General features: G+C 36.1%; 1 protein-coding gene across 1 annotated transcript in view; it reads right to left on the reverse strand.

Moving 5' to 3' along the window:
• LOC123556538 (uncharacterized) overlaps window positions 1-18344 on the reverse strand; it is a 155083-nt gene extending 136739 nt beyond the window's left edge. The window contains exons 1-3 of the mRNA XM_053544445.1: window positions 18311-18344; window positions 17346-17477; window positions 1083-1229 (exon numbers count right to left, since the gene is read on the reverse strand). Coding sequence (XP_053400420.1) covers window positions 1083-1229; window positions 17346-17477; window positions 18311-18344 — 313 coding nt within the window. The remainder of the gene's footprint in view (window positions 1-1082; window positions 1230-17345; window positions 17478-18310) is intronic.
• Between the last annotated feature and the right edge of the window lie 1323 nt (window positions 18345-19667).

Consider the following 19667-nt stretch of genomic DNA (forward strand, 5'->3'; position numbering starts at 1 on the left):
CTAGATTCTGACCCCACCCCAGGTTAACATTCTGATCATGAAGATACAGTTATAAATGTGGCCTCTAGAGTATTAACAAGCTTTTCCTTTGATTTGACCTGGTGACCTAGTTTTTGACCCCATCTGACCCACATTTAATCCTGACCTAAAGATCATCAAAATTAACATTCTGACCAAATTTCAAAAAGATATGTTTATAAATTTGGTCTCTAGAGTGTTAACTAGCTTTCCTTTGATTTGACCTGGTGACCTAGATTCTGACCCCACCTAAACCAGATCTGAACCTGGCCTAAAGATCATCAAGTCAACATTCTGACCAAGTTTCATTAAGATATGGTCATAAATGTGCCCTTTAGGGTGTTAACAAGCTTTACCTTTGATTTGACCTGGTGACCTAGTTTCTGATTCCACTTGACCTAGATTTAAACTTTGCCTAAAGATCATCACGATTAACATTCTGACAAAGTTTCATCGAGATATTATCATAAATGTGGCCTCTAGAGTGTTAACAAGCTTTACATTTGATTTGACCTGGTGACCTAGTTTTTGACCCGACCTGACCCAGATTTCAACCTGACCTAAAGATCATCAAGATTAAAATTCTGACCAAGTTTCATTAAGATATGGTCATGAATGTGGCCTCTAGAGTATTATCTAGCTTTTCCATTGATTTGACCTGGTGACCTAGTTTTTGACCCCACCAGTCCTAGATTTAAAGCATACCTAAAGATCATCAAGATTAACATTCTGACCAAGTTTCATTAAGATATGGTCATAAATATGGCCTCTAGAGTGTTAACAAGCTTTTCCTTTGATCTGACCTGGTGACCTAGTTTTTAATCCCACATAACCCAATATCAAAGCCATCTAAGACTTTATTGATGGTAACATTCTGACCAAGTTTCATTAAGATTGGGCCAAAATTGTGACCTCTAGAGTGTTAACAGTCAGACTGTTGATGACAGATGGACGAACGACGACGGACACAGGGAGATCACAAAAACTCACCTTGAGCACTTCGTTCTCAGGTGAGCTAAAAAGTTAAAACCTTTTCTTATAAATACTGAAGGAAAAACTCTCACCTGACTTATTTCTAAAATCCCAGGGTAACTTTCTTCCACCAAGAGCTGTTGACATGGCAACACCAAAATAGTAGATGGCCCATGTTACTTCTGTCATGTAGTAAGTTGAGATCAGGAAGGTTGTAGTTACCATACAATATCCCAAACCTGAAATGTACCTATACAATATCCCAAACTTGAAATGGAAAACTATACAATATGCAAAATTGAAATGGAAAACTATGCAATATGCAAAACTTAAAATGGAAAACTATACAATAAGCAATATAGAAATAGAAAACTATCAAATATCCCAAACCTCAAATGGAAAACTATACAATATCAAAACTTGAAATGGAAAACTATTCAATATGCAAAACTTGAAAATTAATGGAAAACCATACATTATCCAAACTTGAAATTGAAAGCCATACATTATCCAAACTTGAAATTGAAAACCATACAATATCCAAAGTTTGAAATTGAAAACTATACAATATCCAAAGCTTGAAAAGGAAAAACCATACAATATCAAAAGCTTGAAATAGAAAATGATATAATATCCAAAACTTGAAATGGAAAACTATATATTATCCAAAACTTGAAATGGAAAACCATACAATATCCAAAGCTTGAAATAGAAAATTATACAATATGCAAAACTTGAAATGGAAAATTACACATTATCCAAAACATGAAACTGAAAATTATACAATACCCAAAACTTGAAATGGAAAAATATACAATATGCAAAACTTTAAATGGAAAACTATTCATTATCCAAAACTTCAAACTGAAAGCTATACAATATCCAAAACTTGAAATGGAAACTATGAAATATGCAAAAACTGAAATGTAAAGCTTCTCAATATCTCAAACCTGAAATAAACAAGGAGCTGCTTCAATAAACGCTTGATGCCCCTGGTGGCATCCTTGTCGATACAAAGCAACCTAAGTCCAAAACGAGGTCAAGGTCAAACTGAGGTCAGGTGATGTTTGAATATGAGGAATGGTCACAGGTTACATCTGTATTAATATCAATTCATTCTTGTAAGCGGTACTGATGCCAGACGAAACGGTCCCATTTGGTTAAACAAGAGATGGCCCATATAAAGCAACCTAAGTCCAAAATGAGGTCAAGGTCAAGGTCAAACTGAGGTCAGGTGATGTCTGAAGATGAGGAGTGGTCACAGGTTACATCTGCATTAGTATCAAGTCATTCTAGTATGGGGTATTGATGCTAGACGAAACGGTCCCATTTGGTTAACCAAGAGATGGCCCATATAAAGCAACCTAAGTCCAAAATGAGGTCAAGGTCAAACTGAGGTCAGGTGATGTCTGAACATGAGGAATGGTCACAGGTAACATCTGCATTAGTATCAAGTCATTTTAGTAAGGGGTATTGATGCTAGATGAAACGGTCCCGTTTGGTTAACCTCGTACGGACGAACGGACAGATGGACAGGACAATCACTATATGCCTCCCGCATCAGTAGATGCCGGGGGCATAATAAAAAAAGCTAAACCAAACCTGAAATGAACATGAGGGCCATCATGGCCCTAGATCACTCACCTATGTTTAAGAGTTTAAACTGGCTAGACAGTGTGCATATTTTGGATGAGGACCATAATATGTTCCAGATGTCTGAAGTTTCACAAGCAGAAGTTGATTTCATCAGTTTGTTTTACAGTTCAAACATTATTTGCTTCTTAGGTCTTTAAAATTGGATGGAAAAATACATACAGACTGGAGCATCAGAGAATTTTTCAGAATGTCTCTTTATAATAGTTATCTGCATCAAAGGGTTCATAGGAAGAGGTTGCTTAAAGTTATTTCTACATTTCCTTCTAGTGGCCCCTGAAAGGGAGACAGTGGCCCTACTGGAACAAGTTTTGGAAGTGGATCTTACAATGATTCTACAGACCAAGTTTGGTCAAGATCTATCTAGCAGTTCATGGTAAAATGTCATTTTTAGGTATTTCTATTTTTAGCTCTAGCAGCCCGTAAAAGAGGTTAATTGTCCCTATTTGAACAAAATTTGGAGTGGACCTTACAATGATGCTACCAACCAAAATGATGCAAATCCAACTAGCAGTTCATGAGAAGAACTTGTTTGAACTGATTTCTATTTTTAGCTCTAGTTGCCCATTAAATGGATGAGAAGCCCCCATTTGAACAAATTTGGGAGTGGACCTTGCAATGATGCTATAGATAAAGTTTAATGAAGATTCATGTAGCAACTCATGAAATGAAGTTTTTAAAGGTATTTTCATTTTTAGTTCTAGTGGCCCTTAAAAGAGGCAAAGCACCCCAACTTTAAAGTATAAATTCAGTGCATTTATATCCTCTACAGAATTATAAGGTTGTTTTGTGACCAAGGGGGCTATGTTTTGAAAGATGTCTAATTTCCAGATATACAGAAGTTATGTACAAATGGATCATGCAACTATTTGTTGGTTCCTATTTTTTACAATATCTAGGGGAAAAACTCTCCTCTATAGTGATCTATATTTTATAAAGTTTCATGAAGATCCATCAATGGATTACTTTGTTATGTGGAAAAGTATCTATTGTAAAACAATTAATGGGTAAGATACAGTAAAAAAAATCCCTAACTTTTACCAAATCAAGGGGAAAACTCTGCTTTAACTGGGCCAAGGGGGATTATACAAAATGTGAACAAAGGTCATATGCTTATCAATAATTGTGTGAGGTTTGTGTGATTCTATATGAAATACATTTTGAATAATAAGCATTCTAAATTTTTTTTAAAGAATCAAAGTTCGTGATTCTAGCTTAAACACTTTTTGAGTTACAAGCAATTTCAACCTCTGAGAGATGGACTAACATCCGGACGGACAACGTCAAAACAATAACCCTCCACCTTCTGCGGGGGATAATGGAATTGGGAAAGTACCTTAAAATGATGCTACAGAAAAAGTTTGATGAAGATCTATCAAGTGATAAATGAGAACAAGTTGTTTAAAGGTATTTCTATTTTTAGCTTTACAAGGCATCTAAAAGTGGCCATGCTAACCCATTTGAACATATCACGGAGATGGCTTTACAATGATGCTAACAGACCAAGTTTAGTTAAGATCCATCAAACCATTCTGAGAAAAATTGTTTAAAAGATATTTCCACTTTTAGCTCTAGTGGCCCCTAAAAATGGCCCGGTGCCCAAATCAGAATAAATTTTGAAGAGGACCTTACAATGATGCTACAAATCAAGTTTAATGAAGGTCCATTGAGCAGTTCATGTTTAAAGGAATTTCTACTTTTAGCTTTAATGCCCCCTAAAAGGGGCTAAGTGCTCCCTTTGGAACAAAACTGGAAGAGGTCTTTATAATGATTGTTCATGAGTAGAAATCATTTAAAGGTATTTCTATTTTCAGCTCTACCTACCCCTAAAAGGAGCCAAGTACCCTATTTAAACAAAACTGGGAGAAGACTTTACAATGATGCTATAAACCAAGTTTAATGAAGATCCATCTCACTGTCCATGAGAAGAAGTCATTTAAAAGTATTCCTATTTTTAGCTCTACTGGCGCCTTAAAGGATGTCAAGCTCCCCCATTTGAACAAATTTGGGAGAGGACATCATAATAATGCTACAGATCAAGTTTGATGAAGCGGTTCACCAAAATCTTTAAAAACTAAAATGAGTCTGTAGGACACAGGGTGTGCCCCCCACTGGTACATCTGTCACAAATAAGGGGCAATAATTCTAATGTTTGCAGTCTTAAAGGGGTGCACAAAAAACTTTCTAGATGGTAAGGGGAGATTACTCCATTGAAGACTGAAAAACAATAGCTACAGCATTTTGTTTTACTGAAACAAAAATAGCTTGTTCTAAGAAACTATTATTCTGCTAGCTTGCTTTTTCTCCTGAACAGTAATAAAAACACAAGACCAATTACTACTTCCACTTTAAATAGCAAACTTGGAATTAAAACATCATAAATGAAGCAATTAAAAGCAAAAAATCAAAGACCAACTCTTCCCTGTCAACAGGCCATCAATCTAAAGCAGTGGCTCTGTTTCAGAACATTGCTCCTACATCAATTTCTTCTTTACTAATCAATTCCTAATTGTGATCAAGAAAGAGTTTCCGTTGTAAAAATAATGTGGTAGACATATTGATTACGATATTTTCACATTTTGTTCAAAAAACCAGTGGGCATTATCTTTGAGGTATATCAGAAAGAAAATGTTAAACTGTAAAGCAAAAAAAACATATCACTAAAACACCTTGCTTGCAAAACCTCCTAATTAAAATCATCGATTAGGGGAGAAGAAGTTCTAAAACTAGAAGATTACAGTTCAACCATCATTTTTGCTTGGCAAAGTCCTAATTACAACCATCAATTATGAGAGCAGATGTTCTGAAAGTTTACTGCTCAAATATTTCTGGTAACAGCCTTTCAACTATTTTTATGAAATTTTGTTTCTTATCTTATAAACCTGTAAAACATTACTGAAAAGATCAAAGTTTGCAAAGCTCTTGTAAACTTTGTAAAACTGCCTCCAACTATCATAAATTCTGTGAACAAGATATTCCTGTACCAGCAGAGCAGCTTGATTTATTACAAATTCTATTTCACTTTTCCACTATTTGATTTTGTCCTTTAATGTAGTCATAAAGAATAAAATATGTCTTAAAATAATTAGGTTTGCGTGCTTGAAATTGATATACTGGTTTCTGAAGATCACAGAGCACTAAAAATATTAGGATTTCATAAAATCTGAAATGTGACACACACATATAGTATGAAATTTTTTCTCATCGGCCTCAATATAGCTTTGTTTTTCTCACAAATATCAGAAAGAAGAGCTGTCTCTTGACAGCGTGATTGACTATTCAAAGAATTGATGTAAGTATGGGTCTAAATACAACCAGGGATTTTCAAGGAGAAGGAAAACAGACATGGCAGTCTGAAAGAGCTAAAACAGCTAAATTTACATGCCACTGTTATAGATAGTGAAAGGGTTGATAGCATTGGGTGGAACAATTAAACATTTGAGTTGTGACCTTGACCTTAACCTGGCAGGGGTTAATTTTGAATTCTGCATATTGTATTGATAAAGGCAATATTACAGCCCAGTCATATTAAAATCCTTCAAGGGGTTTAGGAGATACAGTGCAGACCTAAAATGGAAGACTCAAACCTATGACCTTGAGTTGTGACCCTGACCTTGAACCAACATGGCTGACTCATGAGTTCTGCAAATTGTCTTGATGAGGTGATCAACTGACCCTAGTTTCATGAAAATCCTTCAGGGGGTTTAGGAGATACAAAGCAGACGCAAAATGAAAGGCTCAAACATTTTACCCAGAGTTGTGACCTTTACCTTAAGCCAACATAAATGACTCATAAGTTCTACACATCATCTTGATGAGGTGATCATTTGAACCAGGTTTTCTATGAAAATCCTTCAAGGTGTTTAGGAGATACAAAGCGGACACAAAATTGAAGGCTCAAACCTTTGACTTCAAGTTGTGACTTTGACCTTGAGCCGACATGGCTGACTCATGAGTTCTGCACTTCATCTTGACAAGGTGACTATTTGATCTCAGTTTCATGATTATCCTTCAAGGCGTTTAGAAGATACAGAGCGGACACCAAATGGAAGGCTCAAACCTTTGACCTTGAGTGGTGACCTTGACCTTGAGCCAACATGGCTGACTCATAGGCTTTGCACATTGTCTTGATGAGGTGATCATTTGAACCAAGTTTCATGAAAATCTTTCAAGGCGTTTAGGAGATACAGAGCGGACACAAAATGGAAGGCTCAAACTTTTGACCTTGCATTGTGACCTTGAGTTTGAGCCAATATGGCTGACTTACAGGTTCTGCAAAAATCGTCTTGATGAGGTGAACATTTGACCCTAGTTTCATGAAAATCATTTAAGGGAGTGAAGATACAGAGCGGACATGAAACTGAAGGCTCAAATCTTTGACCTTGAGTTGTGACCTTGAGCTGACATGGCTGACTCATAGGTCCTTCAAGGGGTTTAGGAGACACAGCAGACACAAATGTTACCGACGGACAGACGGACACTGGATAATTCTTGCATTATATGGCAATGTGTAACTTATTATTATTATTAACTAATTTCTATGTCAAACAAGGAGCTGCGTTCAATAAACGCTTGATGCCCCGGTGGCATCCTTGTCGATACAAAGCACCCCTAAGTCCAAAACGAGTCAAGGTCAAACAGATGTCAGGTGAAGTTTTGAAGAAGAGTAATGGCACTGTTATACATCTGTATTAGAATAAATTCATGCTTTTAAGCGGGAATAATGCTAGAGGAAAACATTCCGCCTTTGGGTTAACCAATAGCTGTGGCCCATATAAAGCAACCATAAGTCCAAAATAGGTCCAGGTCAAAACTGGGTCCAGATTATGTTTGAAGATTAGGGAATTGTCACAGTTTACATCTCTTATTAGTAAATCAATTCATTTATTCTTGTAAGAGCGGTACTGATGCTTAGACGAAACGGTCCCCATTTGGTTAACCAAGAGATGCCCATATAAAGCAACCTAAGTCCAAAATGATGTCAAGTGGTCAAACTGAGTGTCATGTGATGTCTGAAGATGAATTACGATCACAGGTTACATCTGCATAAGTCTCAATCCTTCCTAGTTTTTTAAGGGGAGATTGATGCTAGATGAAACGGTCCCATTTGGTAACCTCAACGGACGATGTGGGGGGGGTGAGGGGCGTGGGGGGCATATCGGACAGACAGGACGATCACATATGCCTCCCGCAACATAGATGCCGGGGCAGCAAAAGGCAAAAACAGAGTCAAAATCCCTTTCCTAGTTATGTAGTCTAGCTGACTATGGAGCACAATGATGAAAAAAATGTGGTGAAAATGTTTCAAAGCCAAATGTCAAAACAGTTTAGACAAAAGTTTTGGTACAGAAGATTTTCAAAGATATTCCCTATACAAGTCTATGATAAACCATGTGACCCCCAGCGGCTGGGGCAATATTTGATCCTAGGGGATAATTTGAAACATGTTGGTAGAGGACCACTAGAAGATGACGACACACCAGATATCAAAGCCCTAGGCCCTAGTGGTTTTGGACAAGAAATTTTTAAAGTTTTTCCTTCGGTTGCCATGCAACCAGAATTCTGCATGGAATTCAATTCCTTTGAACACTTTTGAAAGGGGCCACCCCAAGGAACAATCCTGGAAGTTTTGGTGTAAATCTGCCTCAAGATTGTTTTCAAGAAGAATTTTTTTAGAATGTTGACGGAACGCACGACGCACAACCGCACGACATCTATGAGCGGGTCTCCACAATAGCTCATGCTAAAAACAAACGATTTTTGTATTTCTCAGTGACATGGCCAAAAAAAATAGGGTAGGTAGGTAGGCTTTTTTTTTCGTTGTTAACTAAACACCATCGTAGTTTCCAACAGGAGATTATAAACCAAATAAACATGCATCCCTATGTTATGTTTTGATTTACCACCCGAATGTACAATGACTTAGATGAAGTTTTAGCAATATAAAATGCAAATTTGATGTGTAGAAAAATAATATGAAATAAATACTTTGCTTCTACATGTTTGCATTTGTTGTTTTTTTTTTTTTTTCGTTTCCATGATAGCCCGTCCTGATTACCTCAATAGGTAGAGCAGATGATCTATGGATTGAGTGGTCTTAGTATCGTTGTGTCCCTAATCATTCATTCTCCGCCCTAAATTCATGTGAGAAGTTGCAATTACTCGCAGAGAAGTTCAGGTTTAAATTTGGATTAAACATGAAAACTTGAATAAAACTTGTCTGTGGATACTCCTCTATTAAATAATACTTTAACTATTGAATATTATATTCAACAACCAACATTTTATATTCAAACTAAAGACCAAGTAAAAGCCCACTGGCCAGGAATAAGATACTGCATCTTTGAGTCTGCGTTTTAGATTAATAACCATCACCAACCCCAACCCCAATCTATAATTCTGGATTAACAGGGAATTGCCAGACAGTGCTGTTTAGACTGGAATGCCCAAAATTGTGAATTAATAAAGCTGCAAGTTGTTGTTCGACGCTACGTCTTACAACTATAAAAACCTCATCTAAAACACTTGTACTTTTCATGACTCGCAGGCCCGAGCCTTAACTTTTTTGCAGCATTGCCAGCATTTTTCACCAACCTGGCTAAATCTAGTAGTCCTGCTCAGACTTTATTGGACCCCATTCTAACACATAAATAGTTTAAGTTGTTAGACATATAACTTCATATAATCAAAGCAACAGAACTCAAATCATTAATAGCATAATAATTAACACTCATTCGAAAAACTGTAGCAATTTTGTTATCCCCCAAAAAAATTATTCTAAAATGTACCCAATCTATCATCATCCACACCCTGTTAAAGTGAAAAAAAAAAAAAAAAAAAGAAACTAAAACCATTATCGTTAATAATTCTGATGAAAAAATGAGAACAAAGTAATAGGCCTTGGTTTCATTATCAATTAACAGACCGCCCTCAAAGAGCTAAAAGAATTGTGGTGTCAGTTATTATGGCATCTGAATGGAGATAACAGTGGATAGTTCCCGAGATTGTCCTGTCATTACGTCATGTTTTCGGCAGCCATGTGAACACAGTCACTGGTAGCTGATCGTTTTGTTGGCTTTCTAGTCTCGATTCCTTAAATCTGTTGCGAAAAAACTCAATCTAAAAAATTTTATCACCTATATTTTTACTCAAACAGGGAAGTGCAATAATCCCAAATAAACTGACATGTAAATAGCATACCACCTGCGAACGAATGGATATTGGATTATCCTACCTCTGTGACTTATGTGCCCTCAAGGATTTTTACATTATTATTTGAGATGAATATCTAAGCAATAAAGGTGTTGTCAAAAGATACATGACATTGTTCAAAGATTCATTTAAAACTTAATTAAAAAACCGCCAACGACATCAAACTGCTTTATTTCTAAAACCACATTTCTGTTACGTTCCCGAGGTCTCGTAACCTATTCTGCCGCTCTAACAGAAAACTCTGATTGCCAAAATGTTTTACTCCATGTATTTAAATTGCTGGCCGCTTTTTCATTACTTAAGGATTTTTTTATTGTGTTTTTTTTTGACTTTCATATCAAAAGTCTGATTTTTATTACCATAGTATAAACTGTTAGTTACTTTAAGAAGAAATAAATTAATCAAGATCGCGCAATTTGAAAATTTTTACAAAACATTTTTATGAAAATTTGATTGGTTTCGAAAAAATATTGCCTACATTTTTGGGGGGCCGGGGATATCTTATTAAAATTGTTATAGAAATCAAAGACTGTATTAGTTTTCTCAAGCGGTGTTGAAAATTGAAGTGATTATTTTAAACAAGAGGACCATGAAGTCCTGATCGCTCAGCGCTATCCCCACATGACCGACAGTGTTGGAACTGAGTATGAAGTCGATAATTTCTATTATTTGACAAAGTGAACTAGTTTTATGACACATGTACCTAGATACATCAAGATAAAAAATTCTGACCCAAATTTCATAAAGATTCCATGAAAAATATGGGGCCTACTATAGATGTCACAAAGTTTTTCTATTTTCAACCTACTGCCGCTAGTTTTTGACCGCATGTGACCCAGTTTCAAACATACCTAGATATCATCAAGCTGAACATTCAGGAACCCCCCCAATTTTCAAGAAGATCCATTGAGAAATATGTGGCCTCTAGAGAGTCACAAGGTTTTTCTCTAATTTTTAGGGACCTACTGACGCTAGTTTTTATGATCCTACGTGACACAGTTTCGGGGGAAACTTACCTATGTATATCAACAAGGGTGAACATTCTGACCAATTTTCCATGAAGATCCATTGAGAAATATGCCTCTAGAGATGTCGCACAAGGTTTTTCTTTTTTTAGACCTACTGATCCCCACTAGTTTTTTTTTTTTATTTTTGTATTTTGACCCCCACGTGACCTAGTTTCGATCTGACCTAATATCATCAAGTGTACATTCCTGACCAATTTTCATGAAAATTTGGTGAGAATTAAAATGGTCCCCTCCTAGAGAGTTACAAGCTTTTTCTATTTTTAGACCTACGGACCTAGATTTAGACTCCCAACGTGACCCATTTCAGAACTGCCTAGATATCATCAAAGGGTGAAACATTCTGACAATTTCATTAAGATCTTGTGAAATAAATGGCCCTCTATAGAGGTCACAAGGTTTCCTATATTTAGACCTACAGACCTAGTTTTTTGAAACCAGCTACGTCTGACCCAATTTCGAACTTGACCTAGATATCATCAATGGGAGAACATTCAGACCAATTTTCATGAAGATCATGTGAAACATAAAGGCCACAAGAGAGTCACAAGTTTTGTATTTCTATTTTAAGACCTACTGACCTAGTTTTTTTGGACCGCACTTGACCCAGTATCAAACTTGACCTAGATATCAACAAGAGAACAAATCAGACACAACTTTCATATAGAATCCCATGAAAAATGTGACCACTAAGAGTCACAAGCAAAAAGTTAACGCACTTGCACTGACGACGGAACGTCACGACGGACTGCTGCGTGAAATACAAAACTAACCAAGTCACATTGTGACAGGTTGATCTAAAAGTGAAAGCACAATGGCGCGTTTTTTTGTGTCAAAAGTAATGCGATGTAAAATCAGATTTACGATCGTGTTCTCACGTGCATGTGGAAATGGAAAATTTACCATCAATGACGTTTTGATAATCTTTATACGAAACCGCGGGGTAATATACCAGTCAATCAGAAATTTGCCTGATGTAATATTTCTCAATTTGGTAAAGTTAACAAGGTAAAAACCAACTCGCCCGATCGTGGAGTATCCAATTCGTGGCAAAGAGTGTCTATAAAAATAATAATATACTTTCTGTGCACAAAAATAAGTCGGCCTGAATTAATACCGCTAAAAAAGTCTCAGGGTCCGGCGTAAAAAAATAGGTTAAGGTCGGGCCAAGCCCCGGAAAAACTAAACAAGTTTTTTTTACACCGTCACCATGAAGCGCTTGGCTGGATATGACTAAATAACCACTGGAGAGACGCAGACACTGACCAGAGGCTACATTTTGGAAGGATAGCGCTAGGTATATTCTTTGAATAGTAGAGCTAAACAAGAGGGGCAAGATGCCCTAGGTCGCGATCACCAGTGTAACGTTAACATGCCACCAACCATGTGTAAAACCCATGCTCTCTACCAACTACGACTACATGGAGACCACAAATATCCTCCCTCCAACCAAATTCTCGTAATGACTGACCAAAAACATGGTATCTTGTCATGATGTAACAAGCAATTGTCTATTGATCGGATCAAGTGAACTAGTTTTTACCCCACATGGACCCAGATATAAACATGTCCAAGACTTCATGATAACAAACATTCTGACTAAAATTTTATGAAGATAAAATCAAAAAATTGCACCCTAGGGTCTGTCAACAAGGCTCATTCTTAGATTCTGCACCTGTACACCTATTTCTTGACACAACCCACATGATCCATGATACAACCTTCCACCTACACATATTTACATGCAGACGAACATTCTGAACACATCGATATCACTGAACAAGAGGTTTTACACATCCTTTTTCCTTTTATTGTTGACTAGGTGAACCTAGTTTTTGACCCCATAAACCCAGTTTCAAACCTGGCTAGTAACCATCAAGATAAACATTCTGACCAAGTTTCATGACCGATAGGGACATAAATGTGTTGCTGAAGAGTGTTAACAATGTCTGTTTCCTTTGATTTGACCTGATGACCTATTTACTGACCTATATGAACCATTTCAGAACTGGGCCTAAATATCATCAAGATAAAACATTCTGTCCAAGTTTCATGAAGACAGGGTAAAAAATTGGGCCCTTCTAGTTGTTTCCTTATGATGCTTAACCTGATACAACCAGTTCATTGCGCACACACCCACACGTGGCAAATTTCAATCCTGGCTTGCCAGCACAATCAAGATAATCATGTTTGTCAAGTTTGTATCAAATCCAACGCATCTAATGAAACCTCTTTATAGCTGAAAAAGCCAAAATAGAAAATTTTGCCCTTTCAGGGTCAGTAACTCTAGGACCCATGATGGAATCTGGCAAGATTTTCGTAAGAACCAAGATTTATGTTTACATAAGTTGTGTGTCAGTGGATTAAAATCAAATAATAAAATGTACATCAATAGTATTCACAAGTTTAAAAATTACCAAATTTTGCTCTTTTAGGTCAATCAGGGGCCGGTAACACCAGAACCTATGATTGGAACTGAAAAATTCATGAACGGAATCCCAAGAATCATTGTATATGAAGATATATATGCAAAGTTTGTAATCAAATCAAACATAGATTAATCTCTATATGGCTGCAAAAAAGCCAAAATTGCAATTTTGGACCTGTAAATGGCCAAACTCTGGACCCTGATGGACGGCCAGTTTTCAAAAAGGAACCAAGTATTATATAAATACAAATTGTTGGTCAAGTTCATTCCTTGCCTTAAATGTATTTGATGCAAAATGTTGTCTATATTTTGTTCACAAAGGCCAAAAATTGCAAAAGTTGCCCTTTAAGGGGCCATACTCTGGAACCCAATGATGGGAATCTGGCCATTTTCGAAAGGAATTGAGATATTATGGCAATACAAGTTTGTGGTGCATGTTGATTAGAAGGTTTAATTGCAAAATGTGGTCTCTATTGTGTTCACAAGCCAAAAATTGCACTCTGGAACCCATGATGGGATCCAGCCAGTTTTCGAAAGGAACTGAGATATCAGCCAATACAAGTTGTGTGAAAGTTTGATTAACAACAAATACAAAATGTGGTCTCTATCGTGTTCACAGGGAAATTGTGAACGGACGGACGGACGACGGGCAATCACAAATACTCACCCTGTCACTACATGACAGGTGAGCTAAAAATGTTAAGACTTGAGTTTTTTTCAAGGCAAGCAAGATTATTTTATCTACATATATAGGATTTAAAACACTGAAAGCTGACAAACTTAACATATTGTCAATAAACATGTGTTTCAGGTGCAATAGTAGATTCTTTTTCTGTCATATTGGCCCTCTGCCTGGGCCCTTGGCCCAGTACCACAGACCTTGAATGTATTACAAGGTCATTATGAGAACACTGTTTATCAGCATTATCAAACTTTTCGAAATAGTAAAATTTAAAAATGTAAAAAAATCATAAACCTGTAATATGTTAGTTAATAATTTATGAGCTCCTTTTTTTACAAAATTTTTACTGTATCTACCAGTAATTAAGGTTTATTTTATTTTATAATACAAACTAAAACTTGTTAACTTCTCCTTCTTATAGGTTTTATTTCCAAGTACTAACAGCTAAAAGATATTCATAACAACACTTATAGTTCCTTCTCTTGAGAAGGAACACTTATGGTTGAACCTAGGTTTCACACTTGACTGAGCAGGTAATGGATTGTCAAAGGCATCAGATTACCAGAAGGGCGCTGCAAACTTGGACTCCAGCATATTCATTAAGAATAGCCTCTATGCCAGTGTGTGTTCATGTGTCTTTAAGTATATCTATTGTATAATGCAAGTCACTAAAATGTTAGGCTCAACACAGAACAATAAACGTATAGAATTTAAACCCGTTCAATGTAATATTTATATGAAGAGTAAGATAAAAATATAAGTTATAATTAAATCTGCATGATCTAAAAAATAGACTCAGCCAAATAATCACGTAATGAAATAGACTTGCTGGTCATGTGATGCTTTTAGCTCTAGATGTTTTTCTGCAATAGTGTAAAATTGTGCTTTGTGTTCAACACATGACAAAAACATGTGGGGAGTGCTACTTAGACAAAAATTCAGATGTTTCATCACTGTCATATTCAGACATCTGTAAAATGATGCTACAACATTTTCTTAAAAGACAGAATATTGCATAATGTGCTAGGAGGAACCAATTGATAAGCTACATCTTGTCATCACAACTTGATCAATACAAAATCGATATCTGCCTTCAGATTTTCTATATCAAACATCACTTCCTTAAATTACTCTTTAGCAAAGCAATTATCCCTAACATGCACACATAATGCATTATCAGTAATTCAAGTGAAACTCTCAAGAGCTATAAAAGTCTCTAGATAAGGACATGATACAATGTCTCTAAATGTACAGCAGTATCTATTGTAATCATTACAATTCATTGACAATTTTAAGAGTGAACCGCCAAGAAAAAATTATCCCAACAAAGCTGTAAATTCCTATTCAATTTCAATGTACAAATGTCAAAATCCCGGGTTCCAGACCTATATATCACCAAGAAATTCACCAAAAAATTTTGTTCTCTACAAAAATAAAAATTTATTCCACAGAATGCACCTAAAAATTTTTTTTTTTCATATCTCTGCAAGGGGAACATTACATACTACCAAGAAAATCTTAACCAGTGGAAAGTATGAATACAGAAAAGTGCCTTTTCTCTTTGTATTCAGAAGCAATAATGAAGACAGAAAGGCAAATTTGTCAAAAACATGAAAATATTTTTCAAACATTTTTCTGACTTTCTCAAACATCTTAAGCTGACTAAGGTTCATCACTTACAAATTGCCTGGCCAATTTACTCTTAACAAAGGTATAACACTTCCTACAGGCTGTCAGTGACCAGTCAATTGTATTTTGTATAGGTGGTTTACCTCTAAACACAGAAATTCAGTGGTATGACCTACCTTTAAACAAAGGCAATCAATGACCATCATTAACAAAGGCAAGACTTTCCAGGCTGCAAAAGACCACAATAAGTATATTGCCTGGGTGACTTATCTCTATACAAAGATAGAACTTTCCGGACTGAAAGTCACCGTCACAAACTGTCTGGATGACTTCCGCTAAAAATGATATAACTTTTGTGCCTGAAAGGGACCATCAAAAATAATACTGTCTTAGTGACTTATCTCCAACCTAGGTTTACTTCCCATGCTGTCCATGGCCTATCATTGGCATACTGTCTGAGTGACTTTTCAATAAACAGAAGACTTAGTGTAACATTCCAGACTGTCAGTGTTCCATTATTTCCACTATATCTGGTTTGATTTCCCTCTTAACCCTTTCGCTGCCTACAAGACGGGTATATCCGTCTCACTTCTATGTCAGCTTATTTGCCTACAAGACGGGTTTACCCATCTTGGGATTTTCCCGACATTCCCAACTTATAACAATGCAAATGACGTCACATGTATTTATCACAAGAGCAAACCAATCATATTAAAAGAATGTTTTTCCATCAGTGTTTGCTTTTCTATTTTAGAAATACTTTTATCACAGAAAGCCCCCATAATGGTATATTTCCCATTTCAAATGGTGGACGGCCGATTCAACTGCGGAAAAGTAGACAAAGACAACCTACCAAATTCCCTCTAAACTGTTCGAAGATTTGGGGGAGATGGAAATTAGGTCCTTCATAAGTTGCAATTTTATCTAATTATAGATTTTACAAGCCAAGGCAGATTACTTCAAAATGGTTATAGCTGTTTAACGGTGATCTTCCCCAATCTACCCCTTCGCTGTCTACATGTATGACTGTTATTACCCATACTCACATTTACGTCATCATATTTCAAACTAAATCAAGGATTTTTTTTGAAGAATAATCTGCTGCTTATCTGTATGCATTTTTTTATTTTTCTTTCAAAATTTTTTTAGTTTTTTGATATACTATCTGTGAAACATAAAGCCATCTCACTATTCTGCCATAACTAAGGTGATTTCCAGGGAAAGTACCTTGGCAAATACTGTGTACATAACATAATCGGGTGCTCGGCAGTGAAAGGGTTAAGGAAGGTTCAACAGGGTAACTTACCTAAACTTTCCAAGCTGTCAGTGGCCCAACATTGGTAAACTATCACGGTTTTTTGCCTCTAAACAAAGGTATATCTTTCCATGCTGTCAGTGGCTCAACTCTGGTAAACTATCTGGTTATTTTGCCACTAACCAAAGGAATACCTTTTCCATGGTTCCAGTGCCCAACACTGGTAAAACTATGTGGGTTACTTACCTCGTAACAAAGGAATTATTAATTCCATGCCATAAGAGGCCCACCACAGTCAAACTATCTGCATAACATTCCCACCTAACCATTGTATAAGTTTTCAATGTCATCAGTGTCCCCACACTGCTTAAACTACCTGAATAACTTACCTCTAAACAAAGGTATAATTTTCCATGCCATTAATGGCCCAACATCAGTAGACTATATCGGTAGACTATCTGGGTAACTTACCTCTAAATAAAGGTATAACTTTCCATGCTGTCAGTGGCCCACCATTTGCATACTGTCCAAGTGTAGTCTCCAGGTAGACAAGAGGACAACCAAATAGGATCATACAAATCACATATGCTATGAAGAACACACCTGTAAACAGATGTTATCAAGTTAAGTGTCTTCATAAACAAACTTTTATCATTTCTATTCAATGAGTTTCATAAATTAAATGTAGAAAGACAAAAACATAATATTCTTTCATCACATGATAGCTTTTTCTGGTAAAGCAAAAAAAAATTGTTTCCTTTATCTATCAAATACCAAGTCAATTTAACAAACTTTAACTGAAACAATGTCAGTGCCTAAATGTTATTAAAATAATACCAACAATATGACACAGTTTTATTACACTACTTAAACATTCAACAAAAATATAGTTATAAAGGTGCAATGTGTTTGAAAAGCATACTATATTGCATGATTTGTGTTATTTGAAACACCATTTTAAAAAGGTAAAGCATAATTATATTTATAGGTTATTAGATTTGTACTGAGAAGTCTGTACAAGTCCTGCAGTAGTGATACAGTAAACCCCACTTATAAGGAAGTCGGATATAAGGAACACTGGGTTATAAAGAACAGTTTTCAATTCCCCTATCTAATTCCTTCTTTATTCAATGTAAAAATCCATAGTTATAGGGAAACAGAACACGGTTATAGGAACACTCGTTCTAAGGAACACTTTTTCCATCCCAAAGAAGACATTCAATTGAAAACCCCTCTGATCTAGTGAGAACAGACATAAAGAATGAAATTATTGAAAAACCTAAATAAACAAGAGATACGCAGATGCCGTCAGAGAGTACTGTCCCCGACTAGTTCACGTGCTTTACTGTACAAACGCAAAAACACAATTATTTCATTTTCTAAGCTCTTTAGTTCGTTAATTCAAGAAACGATTAAAAGAAAACATTAACATTTACCAAGTACTAGGAGGAACATATAGTAGTATTTCATGTTAACAATTATAGTAAACGAAAATCAGTCACTGTTTTCCGTCACAATCACTCAACTTTGGATTTTAATATAGTAATAATTAGTCTAGTTTTCCAATCAAGAATGGAAATAACCTTAAATAAAGTGTGCTAAATACAGCTCGTTTAAATGGCAACTGATTGTTGCACTATAAAAAATAGACTGGTCCTTGAACTATCATCAAAAATTAATTTTTTTTTTTCCCTAATATAATGTAAAACTTGGGTCCTCCCGGACAGGCCTCTTTTCACACCATGGGCGATAAATTGAACAATTATGGTAGAAGACCACTCAAGGCATCAACATACCAAATATCAAATGCCTTGGTGCCTTATCAGTCTTCAGCAATAAAATTATTAAATTTTTGTTTCCCTATATACGACTATTAACAACTTGGAGGGACCCACCCTGGGTGGGCCACTGATTCACCTAAAGGGAAAATTTGAATAATCTTGGTGAAGAACCACTAGGCAAAGCTACATATCAAATAACAAAAGCCTATGCCTTGCAGTTTACAAGCCAAACGGTTTTTAAAAGTTTTTTTCCGATATAAAGACTAATTAAAACATGTAACCCCAGGGCATGCCCGACTTTCACCCTAGGGGCATAATTAACAGTCCCTTAGTAGAACAACCATAATGCAATGCTACATACGCAAATAACAAAGGTCAAGGTCTTGTGGTTTCCAGACAAGAAGAGTTTAAAAGTTTGTTTCCAATATAAGTCTATATAAAACCATTGTGACCCCTGAGGCGGGGCCCTAGTGGAAGTATATTTATGAACAAATCTTGGCAAGAACGACTATAAAATGCTACATACCAAATATCAAATCCAGGCCCTGTGGTTTTGGACAAAGAAATTTTTAGAAGTTATACCTTTCGGTAGAGTTCCTGTTTGAAAATAAATATACTTACGTAATAATTTTGAAAGGTGGCCACCCAAGAAACATTCCTGTGAAGTTTGGTGTAATTCTGCCCAGTTGGCTTTCAAGAAGAAGATTTTATTAAGGAAGTGTTGCCCAGACAGACCATCGCACTACAGACGAACTAACATTGAGGCGGTCACAAAAGCTCACCATGAGCCTTTGGCTCAGGGAGCTAAAAAATACATCCTGTGCTGAAATAAACAATAGCGAAAGAATAGGTATAATTTACACTTCAATGTATGGCGCCATTGTCCAGTGTGTGCAAAATAAAGATTTGAACATTTATTTTATATTAGTATTTATGCCACTTCATATAACATGCAGTCGAGGAAAGTAGCGCTCTTTCAAAACGAAGACAGAACTAGAGATGCTTTTGAGAA

Source organism: Mercenaria mercenaria, chromosome 5, assembly GCF_021730395.1.
Source record: "Mercenaria mercenaria strain notata chromosome 5, MADL_Memer_1, whole genome shotgun sequence".
Taxonomy (NCBI): Eukaryota; Metazoa; Mollusca; class Bivalvia; order Venerida; family Veneridae; genus Mercenaria; species Mercenaria mercenaria.